This window comes from Drosophila obscura, unplaced genomic scaffold (assembly GCF_018151105.1).
Source record: "Drosophila obscura isolate BZ-5 IFL unplaced genomic scaffold, ASM1815110v1 contig_200, whole genome shotgun sequence".
NCBI classification, from domain to species: Eukaryota; Metazoa; Arthropoda; class Insecta; order Diptera; family Drosophilidae; genus Drosophila; species Drosophila obscura.
The window spans coordinates 914,759-933,501 of record NW_024542791.1 but is presented as its reverse complement, the minus strand read 5'-3'; the positions used below and the strand labels follow the sequence as shown (position 1 = coordinate 933,501).

At 43.4% G+C, this 18,743-nt stretch overlaps 1 protein-coding gene across 1 annotated transcript; it reads right to left on the bottom strand.

Moving 5' to 3' along the window:
- Positions 1-17,297: 17,297 nt before the first annotated feature.
- LOC111076087 (dormancy-associated protein 2) lies at positions 17,298-18,178 on the bottom strand. Its single transcript, XM_022369710.2, has 4 exons — positions 17,971-18,178; positions 17,729-17,913; positions 17,516-17,658; positions 17,298-17,454 (listed from the first exon to the last, which is right to left on the bottom strand). The coding sequence occupies exons 1-4, from the start codon at positions 18,058-18,060 to the stop codon at positions 17,399-17,401; spliced, it is 474 nt and encodes a 157-aa protein (XP_022225402.2). The 5' UTR covers positions 18,061-18,178; the 3' UTR covers positions 17,298-17,398.
- Between the last annotated feature and the right edge of the window lie 565 nt (positions 18,179-18,743).

Sequence of the window (18,743 nt, the reverse complement as noted above, 5' to 3'; positions counted from 1 at the left end):
TGCACCCTGGAGGCGACTCATACTCATTTATCATTTCAGCAGTGCCCCCTCCCGGCTGGTGGCGTGATTATTTTGACATAATTTTTATTAATGAATCGCGCCGATCGGCACGCAAATAACGGAGATCGAAAGGCCGTACCCACTGACCGACTATGCAGACTTTTCCATTCTACCTCTTTGGCTGCAATGCCATTTTTCGCAGCGACATTTTTTTTGTGCAATAATTGTATTCAAAATTCATATTATGGCCGCGACTGTGCGTAGAATAATTTAAGGCCCGAGGCTCAAGGCCTCGAGGGAGCTGACATCTAAGCGTCGACGTGAAAAACTCTCGACCAAATGACATTTATGGGACAAATGCTCCACTCCTTCATACTTGAGCACAGTGCGTTTCAGAGCTGTAGGACTGTCTTGTGCAACTAATCAAAATTTGAACTATTTTTATTTGATTTTTGTTTAATATTCTTTAGATTTATTATGGCATGATATTCGATTCGTTGAAAGCCTTACCATGATACTGGAACACCGACGATCACAATTTTGTAGCTTCAACAAAGCGTAAGTACAGCTATGAAACGCATATTATGGCTCTCCGTATGGGTATGGCTATGCGAATGACGTTTGCTGTTTGCCGTTGGCCGTTCCCAGGCGGACTGCCACTGGGGCCCCGTCTCGTCTCGTCTCCGTTCCGACCAGAACACAGCCGAAGCGACCGCAGAGCTTCTTGAATTTTGGCGCCATCAATTTGGCTGCGGAATCCAGCGGAATGTGCACGAACGGCTAAAAAAAAAAAAGAGGGCCGAAAGTAACTTTTCACATTGCTGGACGGACGTTAAGTAGGCGCCACCAAAGCAATTTCCAAATGCACAACAAAAAAATGAGGCAGGTCGCCGGAATCAGAGGCTGGCAAAGGGAAGGGGCAACGCAGCAGTCGAAGCAATTCGTCAATGGAATTCCGCCTTCGAATTAAAGATGCGACATTTCAAATATGATTTACGTTCGGGTCCAGGAACAGTCTCCAGCAGAGTAAGTCAAGTTCCCGAATAATTTAATTCGGGAGGAGAAGAGAGGAGCAGAGAGCGCACCGCATATGAATGAATATGTATGAATAAGAGGCTGAAAAAGCAGTGCACTGCCTGCTCGAGAGATGTGTAATGACATGCAAGCAGTTTACTGCATGAACAAGCAGTACAATTTCCCATTTAATACACTCCTGAGACATAATTGGAGCTTTTTTATTTATGTACATATATTTAATTTTTAACCCATAATAAAGTATCAATTATACAAAAACATTAAATGCCCTTGACGATTTTGTTACGGATGAAAAATATTAGTGGCGGAAAATCCACTGTGTAATCAGAAGAATATTTCAGTTTCTAATTGGCAAACTTTTTTAAAGTTTGGAAAACAAATGAATAATAATAATAATAAAAATGAACAGCATAGCTGTATCATTATTAAATATCAGTTCAAAGTATTGATTGTTTTTGTTTAAAACACATTGGCCAAATCTCGGCTCATAATAAAATTCGATGAATTAAAAGCTTACACCAATGAATGATTCTTTTTCAAACAGCCATTGTCATATGCATTGGGCTCCACCTTCATAATATCATAAATACATATCCAACTCGCCAACATGAACAAGGGAGGTGGAGAACATACATACGTATGTTTAATGTATGAATATTAAACCAGAACACCCATTTGTAATTGAATGAGAGAGACCAGTCAGGGCTCTCGCTACGCCAACATCAACGAGCTAAGCTAAGCTGCGACAAATTAAGCTGCGAATGCGAAAAGCGAAAAGCAATGCAATGAATATTGAATAGAAGGTAGGGAAGTATTATTTATTTATTTAAAAACTTACTATAAGGTTTATGCCCTATAGTAAGTGATGATAAACTAGCAATGGCTGCTATGGCCTTCAGTTAAGGTAACGAAGTATCATGAAATGTTTCAATTGAGTTCCATTTTCAAACAGTATTGGTGGCAGCCACCAATAGATCATAATGTATGGACATAGTATGTTAGGCTAGACTGCCTAACCTTCCAGCCAATATACCTTTTGTCTGAGGCTGAGCGAATGATCGAACTCGAACTGAGATATCGCATGACAGCAGCAGCAGCACCACCAACAACAAAATGTTTGTGTGGGCTGTTGGGTGTGTATGTGTGTGTGTGTGTGCTTGAGTGTGTCGGGAGCTTTTACAGCGTTTACTTCTAGTCTTTGATCATTGATAAGCAATGGCATGGCAAGGGGGGGATCGCAGCAACAGCAGCAGCAGCAGCAGCAACAATGACAACATTTGCATTTTGCATATTGCATTTGTTTAATAATTTAGTTTATTATATTCTGTTATTACTTTGACATGCTTTATTCGTGCCCGCTGCCTGCCTGCATTCGCATTCGCGTTTGCATTGCATATTTATGCATATTTTATATTCATAACTTGTCGCTCTTTTCGCCGCCGTTGCCTAGTCCCGCGAGTCCCATGCAAGCAGCTCAGCTGCAGTCGCTGGCGCAGGCGCAGGCGCAGGCGCAGGCAACCGTTGTAACCGTTTATCGAGCAGCGATCGATGCAGCTTGTTGTCATACCCTCTACTACACGAGAGTGCTGGGGTATATTGAATTCCACATCGGAGAGCAGGAAATTATCAAAGAATACCTAAAATCCATATAGTGGATATCTTTTAGTCGGTTTGCTGTGCTCTTACACATTTGTTGTTGCTTTATGAGTGTCCAATAAATTGGCAAGGCACAGAGACAAAGTCATGCGGACACCTTGACACCGTCCACGTCACTGGCCTAAGCCCCCCGAAATCCCCACGCTGCCCCCGTCGATCGGCGGTGAGTTATGCGGCAACATCGAGAGTTATGACAATTCTCGACGACAATTCGAGTTCGAATGCGAATGAATGCGGGGCCTGAGAGTCCGAGACCGAGTCCGAGCCCGAGTTGCATGAATATGAATGCCAAGTGCTCTGTAATAATTTCAATATCTAATTGGCAGAGGAAAAATCATGGCGCAGCGGTTTTCTGACTGGCTTTTCAGAAATTACGAGCCAGCATGCATGGAAATCGGTTTTTTGTCGTTGGGGATAGCTGCTAAGTTTAGCGGCCATGAATAGTACGGAAAAGTTGAACAATTTTATAGCATTTATTCATCAGTAAGCTAGCTTAAATATTTCTGGAATATTTTCTAGTTAATAATAATTTTAATTAAATTTTCTCATGCCAAAATCCATATTGATGGGGTACATAGCTCGTACAGGTACACCCGTATGCATTCAAAATATGCACATATTCCAACAGTTGCTTATGTCTCTGGAAATCCATATGCCATTCATATAATGTCGAGAGAAGGGTTACAGGCAAACGCTGCGTTATGATGTCCGTACCCTACCCACTCACATAAAAACAAGTAAAAGCTCTTACAGAACCGCTCAAGACAATTCTGTCTGCTCTGTCTGCTCTGTCTCTTGTGCAGCCCGCAAGGCATAAACGGTGCACATACATTTCCCAGGTACAGTGCGTTACGAAACTATACGATAGGTATATAGCACTATAAAGAACGAGAAAGTTGGCATGTTTCGGGGACCAGCAGAGACCCAACGGTCTGGCAGTTGCGCAACCCACAGTATTCAGTATTTGTCGCTGCTCGCTTGTAAGTCAAAACTACGAGCAGACCAGCCCGGGGCTCTGGCACTGGCACTGGCTCTGGGTAATTAGTTCCAAATCAGCAACTTTCCATAATCGAAATAAATCGCATTCACAACGCTCGTAAAGAGTTCCTAAACACTGGCCCTGGGCCCTGGGCCAGGCCGCGGTCCTTGGCAGCTGTACTGCCAGTCATAAAGGCGTCCAAACATATTTAAAAATCGGTTAATTGCCTTCCCAGCGCCCATTCGGTTGGGGCAGTTTTAGTGCCCGCCTGGACTGACTGACTCTTTTTTTTTCTCTGCCCATTCGACGCACCTCGCAGCAGCGGTAATGAAGACTACTGACAATGGGCCTTTCCTCTGGCCTTTCAGCTCAGCCTCTGCCCCTCTGCCCCTCTGCCAGTGTTTCGCCCCTTCTTCAATACTGCAATAACCACCCACTGAAGCTTTAGTTACGCTGCGATCTGAGCTGAGTCCCAGAGTCTGTTTTTTACGAGGGTGTCAGCAGTTACGCCTAGTTATGAGTTATCAAATCGGCTTGCAGTGCCCAGGGATGGAGGCGAACTTGAAAGCTTTGCAGAGCCTTTTTTGGGGGCAGGGCAGGTTGGATCGAGACTACAGATCTTAGCTGTGTGCTACATCGCAGCCCTGCTGCCACCGCAGAAGCCTTCAACCTTCGGCCCTTTAAAGCCAACCGATTTTTATGTTCTTCTCGCGATGATTTATAGGCGTCAGTGTCTCTCGGATTTTTATATTGCATGACGAATCGAGCGACGGCAATTAGATCTTCCCGAGCGGATCTGCACAGAGCGGAAATTGCACGTCGCGACGCCCGGAGTTTCAATTTCAGTTTCAGTTTCTGTTTTACAAAAGAAAGTCAAAGCTAAGGTAGGAACTGTGGGAACTTCACTGCGATTCAGTTTGGACTGCAATTGTCGAGGCTTTGAATCGTTTTGGCTGCGTGTTAATTACGTGGCCCATTTGCTGACATTTTCACACGATATTTTAGCCAAGATACGAGCCAGTGGTCGCTCGTTCAGCGATTAATTCAATTTTGGTCAAAATTTTGATAGCAGATGGGAGAGAGATTAGAGAGCAAACGCAAGACGAGACGGGACGAGACGAGACGCATTTTATGGCTGGGACGTGTGCGCGAATTCGAGTAGCTAATCGGCCCAGTTAGTGCTTAACCATTTCCATGTTCATGTCCATTCACTTACCCATTCCCAAGACACTTTTACATACTCCTACCTACCCATACCCCGATTCCCATAGCGTACCCAGAGCCATTTCGATGGCAATGCCTTCAGTCCCTCACATTTCATTTATGAACACTTTTTTACATATTTCCAGCTGCCGCTGCTGCTGCTGCTGCCTGCCCGCACGAAATTGGGGTAATTTGAACGTGTGACTGCGGCATGTCTGGGTCGACATTAGAATTATGGCGGGACTGGTGGGGCCGTGTGGGGGATAGTGCGAGTGCCGTTTCATTATTATGCATGGCGCAGCGCCGCTGATTATTGCCAACTAAAATGAAATAAAGAAACCAAATTAAAATATATACATATGTAACAGAGGCACATACACACACACACACACACACACACATCGCTCGCAACTTAGTAGTTCAACTATGGGCCAAATGAAATGCTAAATGCCTTTTCCAAACACTCACGCACTATCCCCCCCAGACCCCATGCTAAAGAACCCCCTCCACAGTCCCGCACATGCAGCCAGGCTTATGCTAATTTCCCACAGGCTTCGTGAGGTCTCCCCCCAGTCCCGTCTTCTTTGAATTCCAGGCGAGTTAATAAAACATAATGAGTGAATAATAAAACTCACTTGCATTTGCCATTAATTCCAACAAAAAAAGTACAATCTAAAGGGAAGATAAAGGTTTGTTCAAAAAGCTCTACAAGGTATTTGGTAGAGTTGATTTTGAAAGTTTATGATCTGACAATGAACGATCCTCCATTGCAGATACCTCATACCTTAAGCGAACTTTCTAGGCGAAATTTTCGCATCAAATAAAAATATTGCATGCTGCTTTTTCTGCTGAAATATAAATAAATCTTTGGTACCTATACATATGTAAGGTGTATATATATGTTTATCACATGCCAATACTGTCAACTGAACAATTCTCAATCAAGTGAGTGTCGTTCCGTCCCTGTGGAAATTGCCGTTCAATGAGAATCAAACCTTCCCAAAATAACACACAAATTTCAGCATAATGTCAATCGAATAAAACAATAAAAAAGAAACAAGGTTTGATTTGATTTCACAAAAATAAAATCTAAAAAGAAGAACAGACACAAATTGGTATAAAGATATTTCGCGCGCAATGACAACTTGAAAGCAGAAAACAGACTAGTCAAACAGACTAGACCCAAATGAAAGAAATCTATACAAAAAATAGAATTCACTGATCGAAATAATTGCCCGATAATTGCAGTTTGGCATTTAATCGAGCGGGATGCAATGGCCTATAAATAAAATACAATTGGAAGATGGTACATGAGGGATCGAAGCTGCCGATACCCTGATGGATTCACTTTACAATCTATAGATATCCATTAAAGGATAAGTTAATATTTTTGTATGCATTTAAAAAAATTAAAATTGGTTTGATATTAATGAGAATCATTGGAGAAATTTAATTGTTTCTACTCCGCTCAGAAATAGTTGCTAATTTTTTCAAAATCTATAAGCCTCTCCCATGCCTCTGCTGTATCGTTTATGGCCCGAGCTAATGTCTATGTTAAGTATAATCCCCATAATACCCTAACGTAGCGTATACAAAAAAATGCAACATTGTCAAGAAAAAACAGAAAAAGAAGGACAGACAGAGAGACCGAGTCGGACTGTTGGGCCAATTGTCTAAGGATAAAGCTGTGGCTGTGGCACATTTTTTAAGTGATTTATGCGGCCAGAAATTTGCCTGTTTAATCATCGAGGAATGTCGAATGCATCCGCCAGTGCAGAGGATTCAGAGACGTGCAAGGAGACGGATGCCGAGTCGCTACGAAATCCCTACGATTCGGATTCTGAGCTGCTGACAGACGAGAGGCGAGGCGAGGCTGATGTTGTCCCATACTACACGTGGGCCTTGGGCCTTCTTGGGCCTTTGGTGCAATTGCAATTGCAATAATTATATTTTTATCTCTTAATTGCCGCATCAGTCGACTGTCCGCCGTTACCGCCGCCAGCCCCTCTGGCAGTGTTCAAAGAAAACCAATGAGCTGTCATTACAATTAAAAATAAAGTAAAAATGCAACAGAAAGATACAAAAACAAAAACAACAAAAAGAAGCAGAATGAAATGAAACAAGAACAACTGTCGAGCAGCCCATCAATCCGAATCGATGATTCCGCCGCAGATACAGATACAAAATGAGCAAAATAAAAATAAAAAAAAACAGAAGGAGAATTCATTGTAAATGCAAATGAAATGCCTCGAACCGACCCGTACGATGGTACGCTGCATATTTTGGCCAATATCCAAGGAATGTTTTTTAATCAGCACATAAAAAATATTGCACGTCTACAATTTTGTGTGCACTCCTCTCTCTCTCTCTCTCTCTCTCACTCTCTCTCTGCCTCACTCACTCACTCACTGTACTCCCGATCCCATTCGATCCCATCCGATTCGATTCAATTCGATTGGACTTGCCTCGACCCGACTCGACTCGAATCGCGGCGAGCCGTTCGATTTATTTAATTGCATTTTAATTTATTTGAATTATTTTCGTTGGCATTAATCGCCGCGCGGGAATTTCAATTATAATAAAACTTGAAAAAGAGCTGAAGCATTTTTCAATAGTGCAAGTGCAATCGAAAAGCAATTATAAGAAAGCATTTTATAGTCGGTTTCGAGCATTACATGACCCCCTTCCCCGCCCAACCTGCTCGGTGGCAACAATGAAGCGGACATCCCCACCAATCAGTCGCCAATCAAATGAAGCAGAATGAAATAAAATTCCACTTTTTTTTTATTTCGTACATCAATGATATAATAAAAGATATTGAATGACCAATGAGACGCGGTGCAAAATCATAACTAAAGGCAGGGAAAGAAACAGTGGATAAATAGTATTTAATTATATGGATTTTATGCTGAAACATGGATGATTCTAAGTCCTTAATTCTTTAACCTCACCTTCCTTTGAATCGATGAAACCTTCTCTTAAAGCATGCCAAGGCTTTTGCAGCTCCAATTTAACATTTAAAGGGGCTGTTTCCAGTGCTCCTTCGTGGCAACAAATTGCGCAAAACTCTTCAGTTTTAAACCTTAAGCCATAAATAACAAATTTTTATCTGAAACATTCGCCGGAGCGAGCGCCAAAGTTTCGGACATTTGCTCGACCGACCAAGCGGATACTGAAAATGAAGAAAAATAAAAATATACGTACAAAATAAAAATGATGGAAATAAAATACGAAAAGTACGAGGCGCAGTGGCAGTGGCAAGAGTCCGGGCCAGAGCACCGGAATCTATACTTACCCCCTGAAGAGGAGCCAGAGCTCCGGCTGAGCAGCAAAGGAAACTTTTCAGTCACGAATCGAGCTCATGTCCTTGTTTGTATTAGGCGGACGTGTGCCAATGAATTCACTCCTTCAGTGGGGAAAGTTGCGCTGTCCATCAGCTCGGGGCTTATTGCTTACTTATCTGCTGCACCCATCCTCAGAGCCCCCCACCAACACCACACGACACCACACCCCTCGTACTTGTACTTGTGATGCTCTTTCTTTTTGGCCAGGCGGCGACTTATGAAATACTTACTAACGGCTTTATTTGACCAGCTCTGGACTGGACTGCTGATGAGCAACGCTCCTCGGGGGCAGACCAGACCAGACCAGGCCAGACACCTTGCTGCAGCCACCGACGAACATTGCTCAAAGTAGACGTTGCTGGGAAAATATTTGCACAGCCCAAAGCCCCCGTCCTGGCTGTATGTTCACCCCATCATCATCGTCGTCCAGTCGAGTGAGTCGAGTGAGTCGAACCGAGTTCATATTTTATTTATGTTTACGTAGAAAAATCAATTCCAATTCCAATCCAAATGGCCAGATGAAGGGAAATATCCTTTTATGCTGCGGCAAGCGCCAGATGAAAATCAATTTTTAAACTTTTTCGCAATAATCCCCCCCCCTGCACAAATGGCAGCCAGTCGCTGGTTGCCTTTGCGCACATTTATTTGCCATAATATGCGATGTACGTGACGTACGCCCCACAGCCCCTGCAATACCAATGCCATTCCATTGCCATTTGATTCCATATTGAATTGCATTTCAGTTTTTTTGGCAGAATTTTTCTTCTTAAAAATGATTCCATATGAATTATAAATTGTGCGATTTATGCACACTTTCCTGGCCACTGGCAGCGGCTGAGGCTTTTAGGTTAAGTGGTTTTATGGCCCCGAATAGCTGGCAAATCTTCGGGCCAAATAGGTTGTGTGGGATTTCGTTTTTCAGCGGAGGGTAGTAATATTTCTACCATATTTCATTTAATATTGAAAGTGAGTAACCATTCGAAGCGGCTTACAGTTGATTTTTTAGCAATGATATTGGATAACAATTCCATTCATTATTTGTTCTTTAGAATATTTATTGTAAGTGGTTCTGGCATGTGTATATGGGGGTCTCAGCTCGTAGTTAGAGTCTCTGCTTGACTAAGTAAATATGCGAGTTTGTACGCAAAGGGCACCTGCAAATCTTAGTTCAAGTTCTCTTATTCATTCCTTAGTAATTAAGTAAGTTCCCAGTTTTGTTCGATTTTTGTCTCTCGTCAGTAAAAACATTCCCAAAATGAAGAAATCATTGCATGTAATTTCCGAACCTTTAGCCGGTGTCAAAGAGCCGTGAAAGCAAATCAAATCCAAATTCTAAATTCAAATTAAAACGTCTAGGGATTAATTGCGCACAATTAAAAGCAACGCCTAGTCAAAGGCAGCGGCAGAGGCAGCGCCAGAGTCTGAGTGAGATTTCTGGTCTCATTAAAACAGAGTTCAACCAACTTTTCTGTAACCATTAAAAAAAAACAGGAACCGAACAAAATGGGCGAAAATCAGGGGAGGAGTAGGACGAAAGGCCCCTCTCTATTCCCAATCCCCAATGCTGTAGCTGCAGCTACAGCTACAGCTCCAGGCCGGGCCAAAATCAAACCATCAAAGTGTCGGTAATAGTTTCGGGTTGTAAAACTCACACGAACAATAAGTTAATCAATCTCAAATTTTAATTACAAAGTAACAACTTCCTTTAGCAATTTCAGGCGCGATGAACTCGACTCTGTCTCTGGTCTGCCCCTCTCTCTCTCTCTATCATCCTCCATGATGTGGCTGACTCTTTCGCTGACTCTGTTGCTGCTGCTGCTGCTGCGGCTCTGTTGCTGTCTCTGTTCGAGTCTTTTGGTTAATGGGCATTCGGCTGTCTCTGCTGGCGGCGCAATTTACATAAAAAACGCAGCCGCAGCCACAGCCACAGCCGCGTCTCAAGGTGTGGGCCGACGTATCCACCAGATACTCTCGTAGTTGCACACATGAAGAGCTACACAGGCAACTGGCGGACATATTTTATGTAATTTGTCTTTGTTTCGTGTAATAAAATGAAAATAAAATTGTGAATTGCTCGCCCGCTCACCTAAGTGGTCGGGGCGAAAAGGGTTTGGGGCCCCTGGCATAGAGGAAGCAGCCGAGAGACTGCGAGTAGCAGCCGTTGGGTGAACGTGAATGGGAAAGATAATGCAGGGTAAACTTAATGTTAATGCTCGCCGCTCTCACCCCCATTGATCATGAAAAATGGAACTCGCACAGTGCCAGCGAACGAGCTGGAAATTTATTTGAATTTTATGCGAGACTCTGCGCAAGCGTGCAGCAAGCCCTAGCCCCTGCCCCAAAAACATTCCCACAAGCAGATGCACCTCCAGGATCAGGGTACACAGTCCATGTAATCCTTTGTTTCCCCCCAGCAGGTGACGGACGAGCCTCTGGTCAGGGGAAATCGATTAATAGTCGGCAAGGTGCAAAGAGTTCGCCCCGAACTTTTGACATGTTTATTAACTTTTACACAAACAACTTAAAGCCCAAGGGCTGCCGAAAAACAAACCCCCAATGAGCCGCCTTGGGGATGCGAGTATTTATGAATACGGGAGGGGTGGCGAAGGGCAGGCAAACCGCCGAGTGCTCCTTGGGGGCGTGTTGCCTGTCGCTGTCGCTGGGGCTGCATATTTCTGGTCAAAGTTTCGTCGCGATTTTCGCCAAACCGAAAGTCAAAAGCTTTTGTCAACATGAACACCCCCACCACCACCCCCACACAGCCCCACTCCCATTCGCATCCCCAGCCACAGCCCCAGCCAAGGTGCGGTCGCAACCCTTTCGCTGCTAAAATTCCCCCGGGGCCTTTGAGGGGGGTGTACGTGAGCAGTCCGCGGAGTTCTGTGGCCAGAATTTTGATGGGTTTGAGGGGGGATTTTCCTTTTTGGCTTCTCTGCGGCAAAATCTGCGTAAACTTTGTCTTCGCGGATGTGTGTGTGCTGGATGAGAGGGTTCATTTTCGAGTTTACTTTATATCTTATTTGCTTATGAAATAAGATATTCCAGCAGCAGCGACAGCAGCAGCAGCAGCCACAGCCACAACCCAATCCCCACTGAGGTCGCACGATTTATGCTTAGGTATGGCCATGGAACACTCGCTGCCTTCAGCCTCCTGCCCCCTGCCGCCTCCTGTCTGGTTACTTTCGGTTTTATGTCCTGTTTATGAGATTGCCTGACATTTTTATGCAGTTCTCTGCTTTACGGCCAAAGGGTTGGCCCCCAAAAACCATCATCAGACGCTGCTCTGGTCTCCCATTCAAATCGAATGAGTTATTGGATGGATTGGATTGTGGCAGGGCACATTCAATATGGGGTAGGATGCGACAGATTAAATAGGTACTGGGCAGAATTTAATATGAGGACTTTAGCTTGAAATATATAAGGATCTAGTAAGGAAATTAAATCAAATTTTGTATATTAAATATTGTGTATTAGGACTTTTTTTCAATATAAATAATACGCAGCGGGATTTACGTGCAATACGAAACGAAATAAACTTGAAAATTAATTTATTTTAAATGAATTTCATATTCATGAAAAATATTTACGATAAAGGTAAATTTAAAAAAGTTTTTACAATTTTATATGGGAATAAATTAAATGTTTTTTTGCCAGTCAAAAATCTCCACTAAATTTAATATTAATTTACATTTGATGAAAGAAAATTCTGCAGAGTAAAAATCTTCAAATAATAATTGTTACTGATTCATCATCACCTTTGTACTGCTGCCACTTCATTCCTTTCCTTCTGGATTGAAACAAACGTCGACCCAAAATCCCAAACAATGGAGGCTCAACGACTGCTGCTGCTGCTGTTTCTATTGCTTTTGCTGCTGGCGATGAAAAATCGTCAGACCCAAAACAGAACTCAATCAGCAGCAATTAAAGGAAATCACAATGAATGGACACTAAAATCGAGGAGACAATAAAGAATTGGGCACACAAATAAATGTGCCAGGGCGTTGTCCACCTCAGGTCATGGTCCAGTCTGGATCTGGACACTCGCCCCTTTCTATTCCGTTCCGTTCCATTCAGTGGCGTAGGTGCAAGGGCAGAGAGCACCTGGCTGACGGGCTGACTGGCGTCTGGCTACGGGATTTTGGGCGTCAAAGCCGCCACCAATAAAAGTGGCTAACAAAAGCGAAAATTGGGAAAAAAGATTCGAATGTGGCGCGTGTCTAGGAGAGGGGGAGAACGGCAACCGAATCGAACGAACCCTTCGCTGACTGACCGCCTGCTGTGGTCCCTCGAGCGAGGTGCCAACAGGGAGAGAGAGAGAGAGAGACTCGACTCGAGTCCGGAGTCTATATAGAAATCATAGGAATCGGGGATTTTGGCACACGCACTCGGGCCCATTGTCTGGGCCCGTTACAAATTGTTGTGGGCGTTCCAAATCCGCTTACGACTCGACCTCGACTCGCCTTTCTCTCGGCACTCTCCCTCTCCCTCTCTCTCTCTCTCTCTCTCTCCCATTCACTTGGCTGGAATTTTAATTTTGTGTGAGTTTTGATTCCGAGGCAAGTCGCATTTCATCTTCTGCTGGGTTTTTGAGCGTTAAATCGCCAAATCCTTCGTTAATTTTGACGTTTGTCTTTGTTCAAATGATGGCGAAGGCGATGGGGCAATGGCGAGGGTGCGGACTGATGATGACCAGCGGTCAGCGGATGGATGACCCGCAGTTAGGGTGAACGTAAGCCCGGAAGGAGCAGCACATGTGGGTGGATGGATGGATAGATGGATGGATTGTTGGACGGCCAGACTGCAATTGTCCGTTGGTTGTGATTAAAAATTTAATTCGAAATTAGCGCAATTGTTGGCATTGCTATTGCTCCCTTTTTTTTTCGATCGATTCGAGTGGAAAGACAAAATAAAATCGATGTCTGTCTCACAGGCAGCTGCCCTGCCCGCCCCTGCCCTGCTCACACGGCCCTGAATGATGGCAACAATTTCCTGATTACTTTTGAGCCCTCACCCCACACACACGAATGCATTTTATGGTCATCAAAGAATGTTGCTTTTCATACTCCATCGATTTGATTTGGTCAGTCAAAAGTAAGGGTTTCCCTTCACTGTGAAGAAGGTGGGGAATATATTTGGAGTTGGGGGAAGTGGGACTAGGAATTGGTGCCCAGCTGCGACTTCTTATATTCTGTATATATATAGAAAATATATATAGAATTACAGAGACTTTGATTGGTGACCCCGACATGAAAAAACAAATGATCGTTTTCCACTAAAAATATCTCGAATCCAAGATAAAATTAATATTAAATATAAAACGAGGATTCAAAGAGTTTTGCATTTTCTACAGACAGAAAACTAACCAAAGTTTCCTCTAAGAAACTTTAAATGAAAGTTAGGCACTCTAGAAGTCTCTCAAATATCTTTTACGAAGAGCATCAGAGATTACTCCCCCCAGCCCTACGAAGCTGTCTCTTATTTCTCAGCGGCTGGACATATCAATCAACTGCTAAGAAATTAGACCAGGGATAGGGTTTCTTTCGGGCTGAGAATATAAAATAGGAATAGGGATGGATACCACGATGGGTACGGGTACGGGTATGGGTATGGGTATGGGTATGGGTATGGCTCTTGGGGGTGGTGGGAAATGACCATAAAAACCAAACAATGGCGTGTTAATGGCAACTTTAAACTGACACCACTCCACGCGAAGGTTAATCGCTTCCATGCCGGACATTGGGCAGCACCCGGCACGGCACCACCCGCTGCTATCTAGGTTAGGGTTTGGATTCGGGGTTTTGGGCTAGGCCGAGCACTCGCCCCCGACGGCGAGCTCGTCGCGTGATAAATGCAGCAAACGCAGCGGGTGGACAGCGAATAGAGTTGTCAACTGGCGGCAGTATTTCAGAGTTGACACGTCCCATAGTTCGGTTTGGCTAGTTTCGATTGCAGCTGAACACTCCACACACGAACACACATGAAAAATGGCTCCCACGGGAGGCGGCAGGAGGATTCTATGATTCAATTACGCTCAATAGAAATGTCACTAAAAAGTGTTTGCATATTAATTGAAACGAAACAGCGGTGGATGGGGTGCAGTGCATGGCCAGTGAGAGTGAGAGTGAGGCATGTCGGAAGCACTTGAATTGTCAATTGATTTTGTGTGGTTTGTTTCAACAAAAATGTTGTACAAATTGTGCGCAAATTTTTGTTTTTTGTTTATTGCTCTCACTGGAACCACGCCCTTATCAACACTATATATCGGTCGGGGTGTCCCCCGGTCTCCTGCTCGTTTTTTATTTTCCACTGCCACTGCCACAGCCGCTGCCCATGGCCAGGTGTGGCTAGTTGTTGTCGACTCTTGTTTGCTTTTGCATTAAACGGTTTGTTTTGCCAACCAAAGTGTTGATTTTATGGCCGACCACCGACGCTGCCGATGCCAATGCCAACGCCGTTTTTTGTTAGCCCACGCCACGACATTGGAGCTACTAAATCACACACAGTTAACTTCTAACAGATATGGCAGTGGAGTGGATATATCATTTCAATCTCTGCAATTTGCAATTGTTTACCCGATAGCAGTAAAACAATTTAGTTCCCCATTCCCCTGGGTTCGAGTTCTATTGCAATATTGGCTAGACTGCAAATTTAGTTATGAGTCAGTCAATTGTCATTTTACAGAGCTTTTTAGAAGTAAACAAATAAAGCAGCAATTTTTGGCTTCAATTTATGCAAAAACTCTCATGTTCTTTCCTCGAATGAATATTTTAGGGATAAACTTTGTTAATATGCAAACATTTTAGCTGCGTTTTTTATTTATTTAAAAATATATTTAGTAAAAAAATCTCTTCTCAAAGAATTACCTATTCCAAATCAACTTTATCCTTTTTTTTTTTTTTTTTTGGAGACGCACCTATTGTGATATCTGTGGAAATCTTTGCTTGTAGATTGATTACCTCATCAAACCACAGCTAAACAGAAACTATCGCTCAAATAAAAGGTTTATTGGAAGCCAAGACAATACTCTCTTTTTTTTGGACTTACACTCTCCATTACTTTGTAGAGCTCGCCCCATAAACCCTTCATTACACGGCACTAAAGCTAAAGCCGGCGGCTATAAAAGCAACTACAACTAAAACCCCGAAAATAAAAACTCAATTTGAATTCAGAAACCACCAAAATGGTGCGTGCTTATCGCCCTTGCCTCGGCACCACGACTCCAGACACACCAAACCAGAAAAAAAAAAACATACAATCCAGGGTCCAAAATCGAAATTAAACCCTAACTCGAACCCGATGAGCTCGATAAAGCGACAAAAGCGGTCTAGAAAATAAATTAAAAATACATTTTTACGTAAATGTGGCACATTAAAAGGCAACTTGAGGAAAGCACATAATAAATATAAAAACACAATTAAATAAGTGCATACAAAACAAATTCGGTAAAAAGTGGAAACAACAAAAGGAGGAGCAAATGAAACAGAAATAAAAAGCAGACGACTTCAAATAACACCAAGAAATGTCGAGTGGTGGCGTGAAGTGAAGGGGCAAGCCAATGGCAACAATGGAACACGCTCCGCTCTATGGGATCCCCGTGGTATATGGGGCAGAGGAGGGGCTTACTATTATTCGGGGATTCTCAGCTACAACAGAATCAATGAACGGGGAACTAAAGAAGAGGTCTATAAACAAGAGGATTTTATCTTTTAGTTCCCTTAATTAAAAGCAACAATATTCCTTTGCAAAAGTTGTCAACGAATTATTAATTATGATTTATTTATTTAAAAATGTTCAAAGACTTCTTTGACCAGGCTCAAATCTTCATTCCAAGTTCCCTAATAAACTACTTAATCACTCGCAAAGCTTCTACTCAGTCCAAAATGCCCGACTTCTATTTCTTTATGTATGCATCACTCCCCAGAACCCCCAGCTGACAAAACCAAGACAAAAGAGGTGTAAAGACAAGCCGGTTCGAGCAATGTTAATGTAAATTTCAATTGTTTTAATTTATTTTGTGACCCGTTTGCAACCCCCCGCCAAAACCGTCACGGACTAACTTAATGCCACTCGTACATATATTGTATAAAGCTAGGAAAAAACTGAATTAAAATGAAAACACGAAAATGCAGAGCGATTGCCGGTCGCCGGCTCTATTCTCTGGCCTATCTCTGCGCCCAAGACGTGACTGGCATTCCAGCCAGGGAGCTGCGGAACCAACTGTCCCCGAATATCTGGAGCACAACGAACGCTCTCATAACCAGAATAGTTGACTGAACTTTGGGCCTGCCTGCCTACCTCCCTCCCTCCTTCCCGACATGCATATAGATATAGATTTCCCGAATTTTCCTCGTACAAATTTCTGTGTGTAAAAAATAAAAAAAAAAGCAGCCGAAAAATGCATCCGAATGTTCGATGAAAAATGTATTCGGTTTACCATTAATCCGGTGCCCTGATCCGGGGCGACAGATCATTACACACGCGCGTGGACTGCCCTAAAATCAGAGCAGGGCGGGGCTGGGCATTGGGGGATATTTTTGGGGGACATGCAACAGTCCATTTTGGCCCCACGACATTGTACATAAGTGTATGTAAATTTATTAATAAAAACTCCCCAAAAAAAACAAAAAAAAAACGGATGCACATCACTCCAAGCAGTGGGGTAGTAGCAGTGGCAGTGGCAGGGGCACGTGATCGGTAGGAGGTGGAAGAGGAGGGCCGTGCAGTTGTTCTGCGTCTGTAATTTATAGGCCCCGTCCCAAATGACATGCTAACTAATAGTATCATCATAATTTATACATACAAAATACATTGCTTATGTAATTTATGCCCTCACACCACCCCACACCACGACACGCCATGCCACACCACGCCACGCCAGTGTACTCCTACCCTGAGCCACCCCACCACTGATTTCCATAGCAGATCCGTGCTGACAGAGGTCACGACACCCGCCAAGTGCGAAAGGTCAGCCCGTGTTAATGGCTGCACTGCACTGCGACCCCCAGCTGCATTTGAATATCGATCACAATTAAACGGTCATCGCTAACGATAACGACCCAGAGAATAATAATGGGAAAATATTTTGATCGTACATAACGTTTCGTTTGGTGTATTTAGCCAAATTCCAAAATATTTATAAGCCAAATTTGTGAAGGGATAGTGCGTGAGAGAGAGAAGCTACTTAGAACCAACTTGTGCCGTTGTTTTGGCCCCGTCCGCCTGCGGGATCGCCGAGACCTGCACGGGAGAGGAAAAGATGAACTTAGGATTCCAATATCAATCAATTATAATGACTCACCATTGTGGGATCCACCATTGAAGCCGCCGCCACCACCACCGTACATGCGGGGAGAAACACTCGCTCCACCACCACCCATGCCACCCATGCCGTTGCTCATGTCTTGGCCCATTTCCTGGCCCCCACCGTGCACCATGGAACCACTAGGCAGGCAGATAGAGGAGCAAATTATAATTTAGAGGCAGGCTAAAGACAGGATCGATCTACACTTACTACATGTCGGACTTGCCACCTGATGGATGGTAGTTGCCGTATTTGGACATCATCGAGCTATTGAAATCGGCAAAAGGATCTGGCGGCGAAGCAAACTGACCCTGACCCTGACCCTGGGACATGCCTTGCTGGTTGAAGTTGTGGTTCTGGTTGGAGTGCAGCCACTGGCGGCCGCCCTGATTCATCTGGAAGGAGTGGGGTATGTGGGTAACCCCTCTTAGGTAACCAATCTTGGGACTCACCTGTGAATAGTTGGACATTCCGCCTTGTCCTTGACCGCCGTGACTGTACTCCCAGCCGAATTCAGGACCATTGTAGTTTCCGTTCTCCATATCGAATTTTGTTTTACCGAAATGATAATATCAAAATTTTGTTAAACCGAAAATACAAAATGGAAATTTTTTATTTAAAAAAAATTTGTACAATTTTTTTTTCCTAGATGTTGACTGACTGTTTTTAGCTGCGAGAATGAGAATTTTCCAGTTGTATTCCAAGGTATAGACAAGTTGTTTCAAATGGGGCGAATCGATGATGACTAGATCTAAATAAAAAATAGAATAGAATAGAATAGAATTCCGTTGGGTCGGGCTGCCCTTTCTTTATTTATCAAATATATTTCAGAATATCTCTAACCAAACGTGTTCGATGGACTCTGCTGGGATTTGTTATTCCCATAATATTTACTCGTTAGCCCAAGATAAATATAAATCATATTTCCCATTTGTTTATCACCAAAAAGCAATCTCCAATTCCATGGAAAACCCTGACTTAATTGCTGATTTCTTTGTACGAGAATATGAATATTAATAATGCAAAACCAGTTGGAGATTTTGTTTGTACTCCATCAAATCTGTGTGGTGAATCTCGCTGGGTATTCGGATGCTTATCTTCCAATTTTCCCACATAATCCCCGTCATAACAATATTCAAATTGTGGGCAAACACAGAGAGTCATTATATAGATATTTTATGGCCCCGCACAGGTTATGGCCAATAAACTGCCAACTTATTAATGG